The following is a 20526-nucleotide window of genomic DNA, read 5'->3' as shown; positions in this document are numbered from 1 at the left end:
ATTCCAGCAGTCGTGAGTCACTGAATGTCAGTCTCAAATTAATCTGAGCCCTGTTCCCTGCAGTTCTTAACCATTGCAAGTACTTAAGATCTTTCATTTTCAAAGCTGATCTGAAAAGAAAACTATTATTTGAAAACAAGTGGAAGATCATACCTGTACTACTAAAAACCTGTGGAAGATCTGAACTGTACTACTAAAAACCTCATTCTAGTTGCAGTGTAACCTTGACATAGTTGAAATGACTGTCTGTGAAACTTGTACCGAAACACAAATGAGGATCAAAACAAAGCAGGCTTATTTTCACTGCAGCCACTTCAAGGAGAGCCATTGTCATCTTAAAGAGCCATTCTTCTTGCTAAGCTTTAAGCAACTTTCTTTTGCATGCTGCCCTTTGTATAGCTTTCCTCTCATCTGTTCATCTATCTCTGGGCTAGTCATTCTACCTCTTGAGTTTCCAGCTGTGTGGACATGTTCCCATTAGCTGATGGAAGTAACTCTGTAGTAGGGAGAGAGTGCAGTCACTCTGATCTTGTGTCTGGGAGGGGTGTAATGCAAGGCTTGAGCAGAAGACTGAAATGTTGCCAGCATTCCCTGACCTTCCGTTGTGGGCAAACTTGGTGAAGGCTGGCTGAGAGAACGGCACTGCACCAAACCGAACTTGCTGTAAGCTGTGTTGATGCTGTTGTGCTGTATATGCTTGTGATGCTTGGAACTCTTCAAGATGCTGGACTGCAGAAGTCAAGCGGAGCAAGGAAGGTCTGCGTATAATTGTGTTAAATACCTTGTGCACTTGAGACCTCTTTGGTCCCTGATGTCATTAGATGGGAGTGCAGCAAGAGGTTTATACTGCATGTGTCCTTCAAGTACTGCAGAGACCTAATGGATAGCTAGTACAGTTGGGTTAGTCATCTAAAATTGTTTCGTTGTATTCACTGTCATTAGCCCATGTCACTTTGCTTGGTACCTGGAAACACTTTACCAATTGTCTGACACAAATGGAGTTAGGTAAATTGCACTTAAATCTGAATTCAGGTTTAATCTGTGGAGCTGTAAATTTTTTCAGGCTTGAGAAGAATCATAACTGGTATGGAGGCAAGCTGCTACTACATGTGAAATAATGCTAGTCCATATCTCTCAGGTATATTTATGCTGGTAGGCTACCATTATAAAACGAACTGGCAGAATGGTCCTGATCCTGTGGCTAAATCTGTAGTAAGTGAAACTACCACCTTGGGTATTAACCAGGGGTTCACATAGCGCAGAGCCTGTCTCTTTCTGACTTTGAGCAAGTTGTTCAATATCAAGTTCCGTTACCAGTGCAGCATGACAAGTCTCTCTGCATGCTCCTATTTTGTAGCAAATGAGGATTTGCAATAAGAGCAGTTGTGGTCAGTAGTCATGGCGGGGGTTGTGTGTGTAGATAGAAGGGTATTCAGAGTAGTAAGGGTAAAGTAGGTAAAAAATGGCATAGAGGTGCAGTGATGGGACTACAAAATGGCACACTAAATTCAAGGTACAAAAATGTACAATGGTGCATATAGCAGATAGGTGGATTAGGGAGCAAAGGCAATTCTAGCTTAACCCGTAATGTGGTTAATCACCTTGAAGACTGAATTCAGTGTGATCTTGGAGTTATGACAGATGATGAAGTTGTTAGCTTCTTGCTGAGCAGTGGTTTAAAAATGTAAGTCAAATATTGAGACCCCCTAGGAAAAGGTCAAAGCAGGATATGTATGATTGTCGTATTGTCTATATCATGGTTTGCTTACATCTTGAATAACTTGTACAGTTTTGTGCTCATTTCCAGAAGGAAAACTATTAGAGGAGGGCACTGAGAAAGACCAAAACATAAAAGTAATTTCCTTGTGAAGAGCAACTGAGTAAGGTGGGAACATCACATTCTGGGAAAGGGGCAATGAAGGCAGTGGAGAAGATCTGCAAAATCCTGAGTGGCCTGGAGATAAGAGTATGGAGGCTAGTTCTTAATTACTTCTTCCTGCACTTGAACTGGAGGCCATTAAACAAAGCTGGGGGTAGGAGAAAATAGCAGGCTTGAAACAAAAAGGAAGGTGTCTTATACAGTGGTTAAAGTCTACAGTTTTATTTTTGCCATGGGATGCTGCTGATGCAGAGATTTGATAGGAAACTGGGCAAATACTTTAGAGATCCATTGAGAGTTCTAAAATAAACAAGCCATTGCAGGGGGACCTCCTGGGGAGCGTTTTCTTGACCTGTCCTTACTGTTATCTGACTGTCTGTTTATTGCCAAAGTTGGAGACAAGACACTGAGCTAACAGATCTGCAGTATGAACTAATGTGGCTCTTAAATGTGCAAATGAAGCTGGTTAGCTTAGGAGCTAACTGTGTGTGGCAAGTTTGAAGCCTGAACTCAGCTCCTAGTATATTTGTGTAAGGAAGAAGCCCAGCATTTCTTTGCATTGACAAAGATTTTTTTAAAGACTAAAAGCACCTGAATCATCCTGTATACGCTCTCATCTAAAATGTTTTTACTAACATGTAAGATAAGCAAGCATTGACTCTGCTGCCTAGTACTGTGATGCAATTAAAAACGCTGATATTTTTGCCTGTAACTTAAGTGAAGCTATTACAGAATATGTTCTAACCTTAACATATGAGGCTCTGCTTTATCATTATCTCAATCAACATGTAAAGGTTGTAGATCTTCCTAAGAGAAGGCTTTTAGTTTCCAGCACAAAGCTTGATCAGCAGTCTTCTACATGTTTTGTAGTAATGTAGTAAATATTCAAATCAAGGCTCTTTCGGAAAGCGATTGGCTTGTCATGCTAGCAAGAGGCTGTGTGTGATCCTGTTGCTCATCAAAGCAGACGTTTCCTTTATGCTAAAAATAGTGAAACAAATAACTTAAGCAGCATTAAAACCCAAGAGGGAGATTATTTTTTTTAAGACTAGGATGTGCTTTCTAGGAATCTTCTGGAAAGGGTTTGTAGGATTCATATGATCCAGCTTTGACCAGTTGCATAAGCTTCCAGGAAACTATTCTATACAATGTAAGTCTTAAAGAGGGTGCAGGAACTCTTCTTCACCTTTGGTAGCAATAGTCCATATCCAAACGTGGAAGCCAGCCCTGTAGCAGTGTGAAAAGACATCCTTGTCTCTTACCTGGAATGGAAAAATACTAATTAGGAAAGCATTCTCTAGAGCAGGCAACAAGTTGCTTTCATAATGCTTCTTTTTTTGTTGTTTTTCATCACTTGGCTTGTGTGAGCGACCTTTCAAATGTATGCTGAATTACAGTTTCAACATCTGCCAGACTTGTTGGGCAACTGTATTCAAACAGATATTCTCCATGTTTTGGGTTCTAGCCCTGCACATTACTTTTCAGTGGCCTCCTGCATGCCTGTTAGGGCTGTGTGTGTTTCATGTAAGTAGTTGTGAGTCTGTGGTACAGCCACTTCCTTAGATTTGAGAACCTGGTATTGTTCTGTTGACCAACAGGATTATCTCTGTCTTCTGGCGTGGGGATGCTGGCCTTACTGCCAGCTACACTGTGTAGCCTTGGTCCCCCTACATTGGACAGTGAGCACCTACAGAAGGCTTTTCCCACTCTAACTACATGGGAATCTCAGACTGTGTGCTACCTCTGTCATAATAGGTTTGGTTACAGAGTGTTATCCTGGAGGTAATGAAATACTTGTATCCTGAAGTTATGAAGTGTCACTAATGGGAATGGAAAAATAACATATTTGAAAACATATTCTGTGCTAGATGGAGTCTTAGACATCAAAAAATGTTGATGACAGTGCCACATGAAGCCACTGACAAGTGGCAGGAGGCAGCCTGTTAATAACCAGAGACACTCAACCAACAGAATGTGGGAGTAAAAGCCAGGAAGCTCACTACGGAGCTTTTGGACAACTGCTTGTCTGTCTGTTTCTTGCTGTTTTGACTTAACTGACTTTTTGATTCTTTTTTTTCTTTTTCCTTTTAATGAGCAGAAGCAGCCATCTGGTAGCTTAAGACCCACAGCGGAGAAGTATGTGTAATGTTACTCTGAGGGCTCATTAGGTGTAGCTAAAAATGTTGGTGTAAAGGATTATGAAATTTAAAAGTTTCTTTTTTGTCTTTCTGAAATTAAAGGTAGAGGCTACACTATAAATCTTGTTTTAGCACAGAAGTCAACATCTGCAGTAGATCCTTCAAATGGCAGCTACTTGAGTTTCTTGAACATAACTTGTAGAGGATAAGTTACTCTTAATACTCTGGGCTTCTACCCTGGAAGTCCTTTTGTCTCTTTGATGTGTGTATTGCTTCTGTATTCTTTTTTTTCCTGACCTTTGAGATGCTCTGAGGCTAGGTCATTTTAACTTCATTTTTGCTGTGTTCCTGAGCAAACACATATCAGTTCACTGTCAGCATCTGTCTCTAGGCTAGCCTCTCCCTATCCTTTCCACCCACCCCAGACTAGTGGGTGTAGGCTAACCCACCCTAACAGCAGTGTGAAGATGGTTGGTTATCTGATGCTCTGCACTGCCAAAACCAAGAAATACCTATGTAATCATCCCAAGACTTAGTTACAACACTTGCCCTATCGCATTTGTAGCGCTCTTCTCTGGACTAAGCCAACCAAGCAGTTGCTACAGTGGGTATTATGACTTGGACCTAAGTGCATAGGAGTGTATATGACTGCAGGAATGGCATCTGGTGAAGTAGCTGTGTATTTAAAAAAAAAAGTCTTCTGCATCAATAATGTCTACAGCTTTGTAGCTTTCTTCAAAACAATCTTCCTTTGAAGAAAGAGAAGATTAGCTGTTTAAGAGGGTAACTTCTGAGGCACTAGCCCCTGATTAAAGTGAATCATGGTTGAGATCTCCCACTCCAGTGGCACCTTGTGGCCACACTGCTCTCATTTTGGAGTCTGAAGTGTTACTCAGTACTGCTGCTGATGCAGAGGGATCAGCAAAGGCTATAATATTGCTATACGAAAACTATGTAAAAGTGGTAATAAACCAAGGTGTACTTGCTGCTAAGAACCCCCTGCCATATAGTGATGGGCTTGGTGATATCTCAAACAGTTGTGTGAACTGTGTACAAAAAGACTAACTATGAATTGCATCTGATTTGTATCTCGGTCATTGGGGAGACAGACACTTTATAGTAGAAATAAAGGGTCTTTGATTTGCTTGTAGTTCCAGGCCTGTGTTTTTTCTGGCATTCAGGGGATAGGCCAGGTACTACTAATACTTGAGGCTTGATCCATCACTGCTGATGAATTGAATGAGAAGTAAGCCTGCATCTATTTCAGTGATAATTTTAAGCTTCAGTCCTGGCTACAAATTGCAGCCACATTGAGAGCTTCATGTCCATGACATGGACCTGTTGGAGTGAGTCCAGAGGAGGGCCACGAAATGATCAAGAGGCTGGAGCACCTCTCCTATGAAGACAGGCTGAGAAAGTTAGGGTTGTTCAGCCTGGAGAAGTGAAGGCTCCAGGGAGACCTTATTGCGGCCTTCCAGTACCTAAAGGGAGCTTATAAGAAAGCCAGAGAGGGACTTTTTACAAGGGCTTGTAGCGATAGGACAGGAGGTAATGGCTTTAAACTGAAAGAGGGTAGATTTAGATTAGATATAAGGAAGAATTTCTTCACTGTGAGGGTGGTCAGGCACTGGAACAGGTTGCCCAGAGAGGTTGTGGATGCCCCATCCCTGGAGGTGTTCAAGGCCAGGTTGGATGGGGCTTTGAGCAACGTGGTCTAGTGGAAGGTGTCCCTGCCCATGGCAGGGGGGTTGGAAATAGATGATCTTTAAGGTCCCTTCCAACTCAAACCATTCTGATTCTATGTGTTATAGCATGCATTATAGCTGTATGTACTCATCTAGACCTAAGCTCTTGAGTTGCTTCAGACAAGGTCAGGAAGTAACTCAGCTGGGCCTCTGCCAGAATTCCTGCAGTGACTCCTTAGGTCTGGAACAAGGCAGTTGGTTCCTGGTGGGCTTCCTCACTGAGTCCTTGTTACAGTGTGCCCCTGAGGGGCAGTTCTGCAGCAAATATGAGGAAATGCTGATCTGGAGAGACTGGCATGTAGTTAAGGCTTAGGTCTGTTGTGGTACATACAGTCTACACTGTGCATTGGGAACACGCGCTTTTCCATATAAAATCCCAGCAGATCAAAAAGTATAATCCGTAACTGCAGCAATAAGGCTGCTTCCCTCCTCTCCAAAGTAAAACACTGTTTCAGATTGTCCTTTAAGTAAGGAGCTCTTGCGCTCTCCTCTCCAGGATGTAAGCATGAGGCAGGCAGTTGCTTCCAGCATCTGAGCTGCCTCTGAGTCTCTACCTGCCCTACTGGGCCTCAGCCATGTGCTAGCCTGACCAGATGTAACAACATAAATTATGTGAAGTAGCTCACATCATCAGACTTTCAGGAATATCTCTGAGCATGCCCTCCACTTGTCCCTCCCTGCAATCTGCTAGAGTTCATTACTCCTGTGTCATCAAGATGTGTGCTATCAGGTCCTCCCCACCACAAGTATTGTAAGAATTGTCTTCTGGTTGAGGATGTGTGTGACAAAAGGTGTCTGTGCCCTGGCTAGTAACCAGCAGGTGTCAAAGTCTGTGTCTGCTGTACTGCATGTTGCCATGCAGCCTACTGATACGTGTTCCCTCTTGCTTCAGGTCTTAAGCAACATGGGAAGAGAAGACTAAAGTTCCATCATGATCGGAGGCTTATTCATCTATAATCACAAAGGAGAGGTTTTAATCTCCCGAGTCTACCGGGATGACATTGGGTAAGTGCTTCTGTTGCATCCCTGGTCTTTGCATTTCTGTCTCATTTTGGTGCAGACAACAACCCAAAGCTGCTTTGTTCTGCATTAGCTGTGCATGCATGTAAGACTGCAACTCAACTTGCTGCTCTAGGCTTAGTTCAGAAAAAAATAGTCTTTTAAGCCCTAGTCACCTACAGATGGTAGTAAAGGATGGCCTGCAGGCAAACCTGGGACTTTCTTTTGGATGATAGAGATCTGGCTGTTACTCCAAATGCTTCAGTAACATGGACTGCCACTGTGGGAGTCTACCAGCCTCACTGTAATGGTTAAAACTTTATGGGAGCAGTAATGTGGAAACTGTCTGCCACGCACTATAACCAGGGCTCTGAATTATTTTCAAACACAGGCATGCAGAAGACGGTCTATGGTCTTGGAAAGTTATGTCTGCAAGCAGTCTTGTAACCATGGCTGTACACTTAAAGCTGGCATTCTGTCCCCCAACTTTGTATGGCAGCCTTGTATGTGAAAAGCTTATGTTCATTGGGTGATTAAAGTTGTGGGAAGCACTGAAAGCCTTCAGTAGGTTGTAGGTGTCTCGTTGCACTTCACACAAGTGTTATGATGCTCACTTAGGCTGGATCTGTACAATCCTTAGGCTGCTGGTTCCTAGAAGGGATCTTACTAAAAATTTGATGTCTTATAGGTAGTGGATGGTGCTATAAGGAACCCGGTACCAAGTGATGATAATGCTTGGACTGAAAAACCTTAAGTGGCTTTCTTGCACAACACTGTTCTTCCTAGTGGGTTTTCATTAGTGTTAGGCATTAGGTGGAAGTTAGTAATTGAAGTTAGCAGAGTCAAAATATAGCTAGTGGAAGCTGGGCTGTGGTAGGTGTTAATTTGAAGTCAATGAGAGAGATCCTTCTGGCCAGTTTAGGAAACAATAGTTTGTACAAGGTCTCCACAATGAGTAGTGGTAGGATGTGCTGTGAGATAACTTGTTGCCATGAATTACAAAAGACTGTCTAGCCAGTCTGTCCTTCAGACTGCTCTAGTCTGAAGAGTGTTTCCTTTCTGGTTATGGATTGTCTAGTGGAGGTTAAAAGTTGAAGTAGAACTAGTAGCTAGTCGAGTCTTGCACTGTTTTGTTGATGGAGTAGCGGTCAACATAGTGTCTGTAATAAGGCTTCACCTAATGAGATTTAAATATCTTGGCTTGTTCTCAGTCAGCTAAGGCAGAGTGAAGTGGCTGTTCTAAGGTTAAGTTATTCCAGGACTTCCACACAGAGCTGAGCCAAGGAAGCATTGTATTTCTGAAGCAGAAAACTACTGGCTACAAAGTTTTGCCTCTCCTCTGCTGTACTAACTCCTTTCAGTCTTGTATACTTGTTAGCTGAAGCTTTTCAGAGGAATTTGTATGCCAGATCTGGCTTTGTAAAGTTCCCCTGATGAATAGGCATCACAGTGACTGAGCCAAGCCAGTCTGCATTATAGATAAATTTTGAGAATATGTTTGGGTGGGGGCTAGGGACGCTGTTACTGCAGTTCCTGGCAAAAATTTTTTTTGTATGCTTGCAAACTTAAAGCACTTAAAGATGGGATTGGGCTTGAGCTGATGTTTATTCAAGAAGGCCTTTTAAAGGGCATTCTGGCTGTGGAGATGTGGACTAGGGAGTGAAGTAGCTATTTTTCAGGTACTTATCTTCTATTGCTTTTTGTCTTGGCTCATTCCTCTTACAAAGTGAGTGACTTGTTCAGTACATGATAAAGTACTTCCTGCTGGCTAGCCAGACAAAACTGGAAAATGGGATTTCCTGCCTGATCCTATCTTAACTTTTTCATTTGGCAAATGGTGCCAAAAAGATGCAACTGTTTTCTCTAGGACCTCAGGAGTCAGTGTTCCCTTAAGTGAAATCCTCCATTCGGTTTCTGTGAAAGTGTCAGTCTTGTGATTTAGGTGGAGCTGGTGCTGGCTAATTAACCAAGCTTGCTCCCCAAGGTGTTGAATTCCTTTTGAAACAGGCCTTCAAACCTGGCTTGGAATTTTTTTTAGACACATAACCTTATAAAACAAGTTGTCTTAAAATGACTGTGTCTCATCTTGTGATGTGATCAAGTGACTGAGAATCTTGCCATTTCCTAGTCTGAACATTAGCATCAATACCAGGTCTACTTAAAAGTTTTTAGTATCCTAACCTTCAGAGGGAGGTAGGGAAACGAATAACCATGATACTGTAGCTTGTACTCAACTGTGTAGGAGTTCTGTCTCTATCGAAACAACCAGGTAACAGACTTATAGAACATTATGCAGTTCTTAATTCCTAAACGGTAGATCTGAAGTACTGAGGGCTAAGCCCATCCAGCTTGTTGGGAAATGAGCATAGCTGCTGCCTGTCTTTGTGATTGACCCTTTAGACTCCTTGGTCTTGGCACTTGCCTTTGGCATTCTGAAGCCTCAGCCTATGTGTTGGGAGAGATTAAAGGTTATCTGTGGTTATGAGAACCCCTCCCCTGGCACAGTTTAAGGCTCTAAATAAGCACATACTAGCTCAAATGTTAATGAGCAAAGTGATGGTCAATGAAGAAACCCTTCCCTTGACTTTGTTAAAGGCAGAAGTACCGCAAAACTCAAACTTTCTCTGCTTGCAACTTAGAATGGCTTTAGTGCATGTAGTGCATCTGTCCATACAGCAGCTAGCTGCATGCATAAGCAGCCTCTCAAAAAAAAAAAAAAAAAAAAAAAAAGGCAAAGCACTATGCATTTAATTCAGGATACCATGGAGGGCTCTACTGAGATCTTCAAGTGCCATGTTCTTCAGTGACATAGTCATTGGGAGAACCTACCTGCATTTAAGGATGTAGCTATTTAATAAAAATAAGCTATTTGAAACTGAGCAGCTTACATGACAAACTGCATGTACTTTAAATGTAATAGGCATTTGGTTTCTGAGCTTCTAATACATCACTTCAGCTTCATGGCTCTTGATCCTTAAGGAATAAGTGCAAGCTGGATAGAGCAGTGTCTGAATCTGCAGGATGTGCCATATCTCTCCAGATGTGCTCCAGCTCTATCAAACTTGCTGTATTTTCTGTTGGCTGGACCAAGCCAGAAAGCATCAACCCAAACAGCTTCAAATGAGAATTACTGTCATAGAAATGCCCACTCAGACTTGCAGGCTGGGAAGAAAATACCTGATACTCTATGGTCCCCAGGCAATGCCTCAGATTGAGGCTTTGGAGTTTTTGCCCTCCAAGGCTTGCTACATGTATTAGCAGAGCAGACTGGGTATCACTGATGTGATATGGATGCAGTTCATCTGGACTAAACGCCCAGTTAGCCCTAAAATTCAGCTGAATACAAGTCTGTCCATGCTGGCAGCCTGACCATGGCATGTCACCATTGTACCTTGCAAGGGCTTCATTGCTGCCACAGCTTGTTACTGTCCATCCAATACCTCCTTGGCCTTTTGTGCCCAGGAGCAGGGGGAGGGGGTGCTGTTTGGTCTCTCCTTATCTCTTTGGATTCATTGTGCCTTGTGTGTGTGTTTCTAACCCTTTCTCTTGTTGCTGTCACTCCTCCTTTCTCCGCTGGCGCCATTTCTGTCCATCCCATCTCATTGGCTGCTGTAGCAATAGGTAAGAGACGCGTGGTAGGCCATGACTGGCACTGCACAGTGGGCAACTAGTGTGCTAGAAAAGCTTCACCGACCTGAGGCTTCTCCTCTAGCGTGCACCAGTCTGATTGCTGGTTCTGGTACTAGTTCTAGTGGGTTAGAACTTGAGGCTGGGAGGGCTAATGCTCCAGAGCAAACTGAACTTTCCTTGCAAGGCTTACTGGAGGGGAGGAATGGGACTTTTAGATACTGTTATTTTATAGTAGATTAAATTACTTTCTTACGGAAGAACTAAGGTAGAAATTAAATACTAATTTAACTCAAACTTGCAAACCTGGAGCAGTAAAACCTGAGAAGTATTTGAAGGCCAGAATTTTGCTTATGGGGGAGCGTGTTTACTGATGAAGCTTCTACGTATGTACCCAGACCTTCAAGGAACAAACACCTGCTGTGGTAGCATATGTTCCTTGGAATATCCTTTGTTTTCAAACTTGGAACTGTCTGCTGGATTGTTGACAACCATCAATGCTTATAAGCATTTGTATGCCTGTATTCTTGCTTGGGAGGATGTTACTACTGTCTGCTCTCAAACATGGTTCTGCATAATCACTACCATGGCCTTGATGCTGCAGTCAGAAGACCCCCTGTTCTACACAGTGTCTGAGAGTATGAATAATAAAGCACAATTAGATGAGTCTTGGCTTGGTGTGTAGACCATTGCTTTAAGTCTTGTTCTTTTCATATAAAGCACTCGGGCTTCCTTCCTATGTTCTTAGGATTGGTGGACTTTAACTTAATTTGGGGAGTTTATCCTGACTTGTAGCTACAGGATAAGGAAACTCTAGTGTGGAAGAGCTGGCATCTAGAAAGCCACTCAGACATCCCTCTTTACCCAGGAGGGATTTGTTCCCTATCACTAGTGTATAGACAGTTTGGATTAAAGATGGCAGCAGCTAGGGGAAGCTTGTGCAGCACCTTTTCAGCACTGTGCAGAACCTTTTTACCACAAATGGTACTGGACAGTCCAGTGCACGTAATGCAGTGCTACTAGTATGTGGCACTGTGGGGACCCTAAGTCCATGTGCAGGAGACCTGTTCTGAAGCCTAGCAGGCTTGAGAGGACGTGTAACTGGAAAGCCAAAAATGTTCCTAATCCCGCTTGCTGTTTTGAGCTTGTCCTCCACAGTGCGTGGGGTATGGAGGTGGGGTGGATCTGAGAACTAAAGCTCCCTTTTGTGGTGTACCTGGGCCCTGACATCTGTCAGGTGACCTGGGTAGGTTTTGCTGGTTTTTCCTCAGTAGTATGTCAGGGAGGAACTGTCACCAACAAATATCTTGGGAGACTACAACTTGCTTTGGGGCAAGAGTATGAAGACCTGGGCATGCAAAGTAGGCAGTAACTAGATGTTTGGTCAAAACTGGGCTCTTCTTTGAGCCATAAGCTGCTACTGTGTTTGTTCCCAGCTATGGCAATCAATCAGGAGTGCTAGCAAAATTAATTGAAAGGAAGGTTCCTTTGCCATCTGACTCCAGATGGAGGTTAGCTTCTCCTTCTGACTATAGTTACACTGTAGTCCAAAGCTCCTTAGAGACCGGTAGTGCTCTGTCTGTTTAGTTTGTACAGAATTTAATGTCTAACTCTGCTCAGAGCTTTTACTTGTCCCTCTTAGACATCCCCACTTAGGTGCTCTTCCTAAGTGAGCTTGGTGTATATAGTTCAGTGTCTGACTGTAATCACATAAGCAGAACTGTGCAGCTAGCTTATTTTCATGTACGCTGTGCTAACTTATCTTTGGTGATGATCTCATAGGCGGAATGCTGTCGACGCCTTCCGCGTCAATGTCATCCACGCACGGCAGCAGGTACGCTCGCCTGTCACCAACATCGCCCGCACAAGTTTCTTTCACGTCAAGCGTTCCAACATCTGGCTGGCTGCTGTCACCAAGCAGAATGTCAACGCTGCCATGGTATTCGAGTTTCTTTATAAGATGTGTGACGTGATGACTGCCTACTTTGGGAAGATCAGTGAGGAGAACATAAAGAACAACTTTGTGCTGATCTACGAGCTACTGGATGGTGAGATGTTTCCCTTATCTGCTATGTCATACTGTGCTTGGTTATTCTAAACCCCTTAGCTTAGCTTGATGTAGTAATAATTGTTGAAGTATTTTTAACATGTGTGACAGAGTTCAAAATTACGTGTTCTGCTTTCTAATGCCACCTGCACTGGAAACGTGGATAACATCTCAAGCCATAGCCTTGTGTTGATGATGGCTCGCTTTGCTGCAGTGTTGGGAGCTGTGGGCTTGTGTAAACAAGGCAGCTGGTACTGGACCTCAGCTTTTGAGTGGACCCTGTGTAGGGCTGTCATTATACTGAGGTATATAAAGAGGGCTATTGTTAGCACCTCTAAGGCCAGCTGTCCCAGCTAGTGCTCAGGTGGCTCTAGTACTGTATGGTAGCAGTTACCCCGGGCTGTACTTGGTTTCCACTCTTGGATTGCCTCTTGGGGGCAATTCTGAGGTGGAAGGAAATCAATAAAGCCCAACCTACTCTGTCCCAGTCCTACTGTCCCCAGTGATACAGCTCCAAATTTCACCACAGAATAATAATACAGTGTTTCTTCAGCTGCTCGTGATACCAGCCTGCCTGTGGAGATTGCCCTTGAACTGTCCCTGTTTTGCATAACATGAGCACTTTGTGTTAGTTATGCTTCAGTTTGTTTTCCAGACAAGGTACCATGTGTGTGTCCTGGGATTCTTAGCCAAGGGTCACACTGACTGATGGTTTCTCTGTTCCCTCTGGGCAGATCAAGAGGCTGCTGTTTCTCTGGTTTGGTCAGTCACTGCTGTCTCCTAGTAGGCACAGTGAGATCAAAACCTGCCGGTGTGGTGTTACTCAGTATTCATGTTAGTGGTCGTCTCTCCCCTCTAGATCTCTTGCGGGTTGTTCCTTTTTCTCTTTGAGGGGAGTGGTTAAGTGCACTGTCTGTAGTTAACATCTGTTTCTCTCCCACACTGATCATCCTGCAGTGCCACTACTCTGCTGGGGTTTTTTTTAGGTTTTGATTTTTATTGCATTTTCATAAGAAAATCAAAACATAAAGAAAATGCTGTGAAGATTGATTATTCTGCTGTTAGATAAAACTTCTCTGTTGTCCCTTGGATGTTTTTGGAAAAACTCAATGTACCCTGTGCACATGGCTAGACTAGTTGATCTTTAGTCCTGAAGTGCAGTTGTATTTTAAAACCAGCAAATTCATCAGTTGGGCAGCTTTTCATCACCCCTCCTCTCCAAAATAGTGCACTGTGAAGTCAATTTATCAAGGCTGTTTTTTTTTCTCTTGGTAAGGAATGCTCCAGCAACTTATCCAGAAATTCAATGTGTAAGCAGTGTCTGTGCACTAATTGGCTCTTTCCTTATAGGAATGGTTAGTATGGTTGGCATGTTCTTACCTTGCAGCTCTGAACTAACCACCTTTTACCCTTCCATAGAAATCCTGGACTTTGGCTATCCTCAGAACTCTGAAACAGGGGCCCTGAAGACCTTCATCACTCAGCAAGGCATCAAGAGTCAGGTAACCAGAGGAATTTGGGGTACAGCACTGCTCTGCTGATTAATTTTCTGTAAGCCTGTTCAAGAAAGTATGGTCTTAATTACCAACTAACCATCTGACCTGTGCTGAGTGGAGGTGCCTGAGTAGATTGAGAACACTCTGGCAAGGATGTAGCTCAGCTGCATCTCGTTCTAGGTGTCTCTGCACTTACATGACCTCCTGTTCCCTGATGCCTGGTAAGGTGCGGGAGGCAGGGCCCTGAGCCTAGGATAATGCCAGTCCCTTGCATGTAAATGACGGCTGGCTTCAGGCTCTGCTCTGTGTCAGCTTCTGACAGAGGACAAACAAATCTACCTGCTGAACCAGAAATAGGTCTTCTGTCTGTGAATCTCACTGAGCAGGTCTTCTCCACCAGTCTTCAGTGCTTTGAGCTGCCAGGCTTTCATGCCTGCCTTGTAATGAAGTATTCTTCAGCCTTGTGAATCTTGCTGTCAGTCAGGAAGCTAATGTTATTCTGTCACTGCCTGTAACATCTTTGCAGATCAGCATCAGTACAGTCTGAGCTTTCTCATGTTAGAGATGAGAATCTCAGTGGTGCATTTGGCACAATGTTAACCCTTGCAACAAAGTTTATGTGGAGGTAGAAGATAAAGGGCACTTGGGGAAAAAGACACTTAAATTGGACTGTTCTTGGGAATGTGTTTTATTAAACTAGCTCTAATCCTACTCCAGGCTATGGCCATCAAAACTAGGCTTCCCATCTTGGACAGCTTATGCTCAACCTCTGAAAGCAAAGGACTGTTTATAGTCACTGTTTCTCATGTCCCCAAGGAATATTGCTCACCTTGTCCATCTAACACAGCTATGCAACTCATAATGAGGACTTAGCCTAAAACTCAGTCCTCTCCCATGTAGCAGGTGAGTCAGAAAAAAGCTGGGAGTCAGTTTGTACTGAAGCTGTCTGCAGCAGGGATTGGGGTGAAGCTTCAGCCCCAAGGTACAAACAGAAGCAAAGTGCTGAACAAGAGCCTGCCTGGCGACTCTTCTTGTTTAGGATAAGCAGAGGTTGAAGTCTCTGGAGGCTCTGTTTCAACTACATTCATCAGCACTGACTTCTTAAGAACTCCTTTTTAAACTAGCTGCATCTCTCAAGAAAGAGGTGAGAGAGAAGCTGCCCCTGAGCAACATATTTCCTGCTAGAACAGCAAACAGTGTTTTGCAAGAGGGCATGTATATATCAGTGGCCAGATGTGAGTGCATCCGGTCTCAGTCCCCCATCCCGAGCCCTAGTGTAAATCAGTCTGGCCTTCTGCAGTCTGAGATTTTTGAGCAGTCAGCACTCAAGATAGCTGAGTCAGCTCCGGTTCCTAGGAAAACTCAAAACTAACCACCACCCTCACTTCCTTCCCTAGCTCTTTTTTTTTTTTTTTTGCTTTTGTCTGTTTTAACAAACTCCTGTGCTGTTTGTGCACAAATGACTGTCACCACATCTTGCTTCATTCAACAGCAGGTTTAGTCCTTCCCTTACAAAGAGGAATTTGGACTTCAGCTTTACATAAGTAAGCAGTTATTCTGCTCTGTGTTGGAATTTTGTGCAGCCCAGTTGAGAAAGCAGAAGTAATCCTTTCCAGGCACAGTATGGCAAGGGCAACAGTTGAAACAGTACTTGCCATATTTCCTTGTCTGCTCTCTGTTCTGGTACATCTAGACTCCAACTCCTCCTTCACTTACAACCAACTTCTGGCAGGTACCTTGGAACAAAATCTGGGATGGGGTGGCCTGTCATCTGTGTTCCCTTATCCCTGCTTAGTTCCTGATGGTGCATTCCTTGGACTTGTGTCCTGCTGAATTTAAGGAGCAAAATCCACAGTTATGGCAGACTTTCTGAACTGAACTTTTTGACATTTGTTCACAATGGAAGATTTGAGGTGTACTGAGCTGCTGCACTCTGAATGCCCACCCTGTATGGCTACAGTGGTCTTTCCAGGGCTGGTGATCTTGGAATACAAGATCTGCTTTATTTTTTTAGGAAGTGGGTCTGATATTGCTGTGTTGCTTGCCAAGGGAAGTAACCCTGTGCTCTGGGAATGAGGTGATGTGGCACAGGGGTTTTAAAAGGTACTGGTGTGCAACATGGTTTCACTTCTAGTCCCTACCCATGAAGCAGCCCACTATTCAAATAGCAGGAGTGCAGGCCCTGCTGATGTCCTGTATCAGAACTGAGGCAGGCATTGGCTCAGATATCTTCCTCCAGCAGAGGCTAAACCTGGTCTTACAGCTCAAGGTGAGCTGTGCTCTCTGTACGGAGTTCTCACTCTTCAGATCCTGTCTGCATCTGTCCAGACTTCATTAACTAGGTGAATGCTGTAATTTTCTTCCCCTCCAAGTGCTTTCTGGGAGTGTGTGTTGGTCAACTCTTAGTTAAAGTGTTTTCCTGAAACCTTAGACATACTGTAGTGCTAAAATTCTGGTGTTACTTTTGGAAAGTGAGAAGAGGGCTGCCACCAGCTGCAAGAGCCTGAGAAGCCTCCTGGTAGCTGACTGCCTTTAACCTAGTCAACATGCTGCAACTGAGTACAACAAGTTGGATATTCTTGTCCCATTTTAGCTTACTTATTTGTCCAGCTCAGGGAAGCTCCCAGTCCTGAGAAATTTCAGACCTGGGTGTCTTCAGTCCCCCGCTTAGGGAACACTCATGCTGCTGGGTGATCTCAGCTTCAGCACTCCCCAGGCATCTGCTTCCAGACCCATCCAGTCACTTTCTGTAGTGACCAGTAGAGGTTCATGGCACCGATGCTGTTGCAGAAGATGGGAATGTCAGCACATAGTCAGTGTCCCTTTGGAGGCCAGAGAACTGGGTATTATATCTACATGTGCCTCTCCTTCCTCTAAAGCCTGAACAAAGCATTGAACAAGGCAGATAAGGAGGCTTTTGTTGTGGGACAGACAAGGGAGGTACTTTGTACTGCGTTGGGCACTTACCTCAGCAGTTCCAAGGGGAGGGTAAAACTCTCTGTCTCTTGGATGTTATGATAATGGCTCTGCTTCCTCGAGGAATGACCGTGTCTGTGGCAAGAGCATGTGTGAAACCAAGCCACTTCAGGTTTAAAGCTGAGATCACGTACTGCCACCCTGTGGGCCCAGTGCAAGGCTGCTGTGGCAGGATCCACTTCTGTGTTGTGCAGCCATTGTGGTGAAAGAGGCAGAATTAACAAGGATATAACTTTATACAGGACCCAGATTTAAGATGCCTGCAGTCCTGGGCACCTGGTACTTCCCATAGTCTGGGTATCTGGACCATGATAAACATCCAGGGTTTGCTTTAGGACTGGCAACATGAGGAGTCTCTTCTGCATAGGAACGTTACTGGGAGTGGTGTTTGGGCTGTCTGTCACTCCCTCTGCTCTTCCTTTTATTTGAGTGGTGTGTAATGGGCCAAGTCTGAAAAGCCATTTCACTGCTAGGAGTGCTGGGTTTTCTGAGAGGAGCTAAAGGTCAAAGCCCCTCATCTTGTTTGTGGTAATTAGCTACGTAATTAATGATGAACTGGCCTGCTCTGTTTCTGTCCGGAGGTAGCCTTAAGCTTAACCTGCCTCTTTCTCCCTTCCTCCCTTTTCTTGCTATTGACCTGCTTGCCTGTTAACCTTGTGTGCACCACACTTGCTGCTATACGTCTACTTCTTGACTTTCTGCGTGTGACTGGACCCCGCCTGTAGCATCAGGTAGGAAACCTCCCTGTGCCTCTCAACACAATCCTTAGTGCTTTTAGGAGGCTTAGAGCCTGGACGCTGTTAGATACATGTTAGATTAGTGTTCATATGTAACTCTAATGACTGCAGTCATTAAGAAGCAGTCCTTGGGGACTAGCTGTCTTGTGGCCCTAGGGTTTCCTGTTGGATAAGGGTGTGAACTGGGCTGTCAGCTGCTTCTCTGCTTGACATGAATTGATGTGACAGTCTGAGATGTGATTTGAATGTCATTGGTGGAGCCCATGCCTTCCTGCACCTAGATGTAGCCTAATGGACTAGCTAACAAAATGGAAGAACCTTTCCTGCTGTTGTTATGGCCAATTTTTAGTCAGGCTTAGGATTTTCTGTATTGAGAAGGGAATGACCAAATCATGGGGGGTGTGACAGCACCCATATCTAAGTGTCAAAAGCAGATGTGTGTAATAAATGGCAAGTGGCTGGTCTCAGATTTAGAGCAAGGTTTCTTAGTCTTTGAATTTATCTAGAGGTCTAAAATGTCATTTCTTCCTTTCAGACTAAGGAAGAGCAGTCCCAGATCACCAGCCAGGTAACTGGACAGATTGGATGGAGACGTGAAGGGATCAAATATCGTCGCAATGAACTCTTTCTTGATGTGCTGGAAAGCGTGAATCTCTTGATGTCCCCGCAGGGTAAGTAGGAGCTGTTGAGCTGGCATCCTTCTTCCCTTCAAGGTTTGTGAGTGGGGACTTCTGTAAGTGTTCTGAACTGCACTCTTCTCTACAACAGGTCAGGTTTTGAGTGCCCACGTCTCTGGTAGAGTGGTGATGAAGAGTTACCTGAGTGGAATGCCAGAGTGCAAGTTTGGCATGAATGACAAGATTGTCATTGAAAAACAGGGCAAAGGGACTGCGGATGAAACGGGGAAAAGGTAAGAGGCATGGGCGGAAAAGTCACTTGCCACCAGGGACCCTTATGAAAGGGAAGCACTTAATAGCTTTTCTGATCTGATCTTTTCTTCCCTTCAGATGTTACTGCTAACTTTTTTCTGGGTAGATCAGTTGTTATGCAAGCTACCAGCCTGAGGGCCTCAATACAGAGGGCTTCTCTACAGCTTTTCAAATACTAAGATTCAAACATAGTGTTAAGTGTGGAGTTCTTGCAGCTGGAAACACTTCCTCAAGATGGATTTTTCCCAGAGTTTGTCTCTAGTGGTCCTAGTCAGTGCAGAGACTTATTCATAGGATGCAGTAGTTGTGCTCCCAAGGAATGGTGAAGGAACCCCTCTGACCATAGCCTGCTTTACCTAGACTGTTCCCACAAACTAGAACAGCTGACAGACTAACACTGGGTAAGACCCTCCTGCTGACATACAAGTGGTCAGTGGCTGGGTGGATTGGAGGCTCATCCCTTCCAGGAGCCCAGCTGCCTTCCTTCCCAGCTGCACCTCAGTCAGTACCCACACTGAAGCTGAAAACAGGTCTTATGCCTTTTCCAGCCTTCCTGCTTGGGATGAAGAGATAAAAGCAAAGGGACTGACACTTTTCTGTCACTAACCATTTGCAACTCAACTGTGTTTCTCTTGGTTGTTTTTTGTTTTGTTTTGTTTTTTTGCTGACCCCCAGTGAATTGGGAAGGTAGATAATCTGCTTCAGCTCTGTGTGCACTCTGCTCTCCCCCTGTCTCTTGCTTCATGTGACTTGTGCATGTAACTTGGATCTCAGACACTTTCCATGATGGTTCCTGTAAATGGGGCTGAGCTGCTATTTGCCTTTTCTCTCAGAACCAAGCCAAGAGCTATCGCTTCACTGTCACTCTTAAGCCATCTTTCCTATACCTGAAACTAGCTGGTAAAATAGACAAGCCTCAGGTGGCTGCCCAGTGGGGATATACTCTAGTGAAAGTCATCTGCATAGACCTCTGAAGAGTCAGTAACACTGTCCCAAAGCTTCTATGCCATGAGCGCTTTTGCCTGTAAATGTGCTATTTTCTTGAGTTACAGAAGCAAGATGGACAGAGACTCTTGCTAGGTGGTTCTCCCTAGCTGTGGTTCTCCAGTGGGTAAGAGCTTGGAGATGTTACTCTCCAGAAGCAGTTAGTTACAAGGTGACCAAAAGTGACAGCTGCTGCCTGTTGCTTTCTGGCATCTAGCACATGGCAATGCCAAACCCTGAGTAATGCTGCCTGAGACCTGGAGCAGTGCTAGGCAGCAGGGCTTTCCCAGCAGTTTTCCAAAGAAACAGGAACTAGTTGGCTAACATTGGCTTTCATCTGGGCAAGAGATGAGGAAAGACTAACTCCCACTGAGGAAGCACAAACTACGCCAATGGGTTGTGTAACTAAACAGCCAGTCAGCCTGGGGTCAGTCTGCTTCCCGTTTGTGCAGGTAATAGTGGTTCACAGGACAGCTGAACCTGCCTGTAGTGCTTATACTATCTCAGCACACTTGCATGGTTGTCCTGTTGTTCCCAGCAGTTGAGGCAGCCTAGATACCACAATGCTACACTGCTGCACCTTCTCTACACTGCTGCCCCTTCTGTTGCTATTGCCTTCTCGTTTTCTGGTCCCTCTCAGTAGCTGAGAGTTCTTGGCTGACCTTAGGACTTGTAGCAAGGAAGGTATTCTCAGAGACTAGAACCCAGCACAAGTTCAGTGCTGGCAGGTTAGGCTAGTGACCTAGATAATTGGTAGCTGTGTAGATTTTTAGAAGCAAGATACACAAACTTTTATGGCATAATGTTGTGGTCTTTAGCAGATCAGTTTAGAATCAAACCACCTGCTAGCAGTGTGGAAATCAACAGCTGTGAAGAGATTTCTGAACAGGAAGACCCTGAACCTGGCTTCTCCTGGCTGTGTGGCAGTGGGATAGCTTTGTGGACAGGAAAGTGTTTTCTCTCCTTTGA

At 44.3% G+C, this 20526-nt stretch overlaps 1 protein-coding gene across 1 annotated transcript in view; it reads left to right on the top strand.

Moving 5' to 3' along the window:
* The window catches only part of AP2M1 (adaptor related protein complex 2 subunit mu 1), a 31077-nt gene that overhangs the window by 6249 nt on the left and 4302 nt on the right, over positions 1–20526 (top strand). Inside the window, exons 2-6 of the mRNA XM_075031518.1 lie at positions 6655–6767; positions 12171–12436; positions 13855–13937; positions 18180–18315; positions 18413–18554. Coding sequence (XP_074887619.1) covers positions 6694–6767; positions 12171–12436; positions 13855–13937; positions 18180–18315; positions 18413–18554 — 701 coding nt within the window. The 5' untranslated portion in view covers positions 6655–6693. The remainder of the gene's footprint in view (positions 1–6654; positions 6768–12170; positions 12437–13854; positions 13938–18179; positions 18316–18412; positions 18555–20526) is intronic.

The sequence above is a fragment of the Buteo buteo genome, chromosome 7, assembly GCF_964188355.1.
Source record: "Buteo buteo chromosome 7, bButBut1.hap1.1, whole genome shotgun sequence".
Lineage (NCBI taxonomy): Eukaryota > Metazoa > Chordata > Aves > Accipitriformes > Accipitridae > Buteo > Buteo buteo.
The sequence above is the reverse complement of the archived record's forward strand: the minus strand, read 5'-3'. Positions and strand labels throughout refer to the sequence as shown.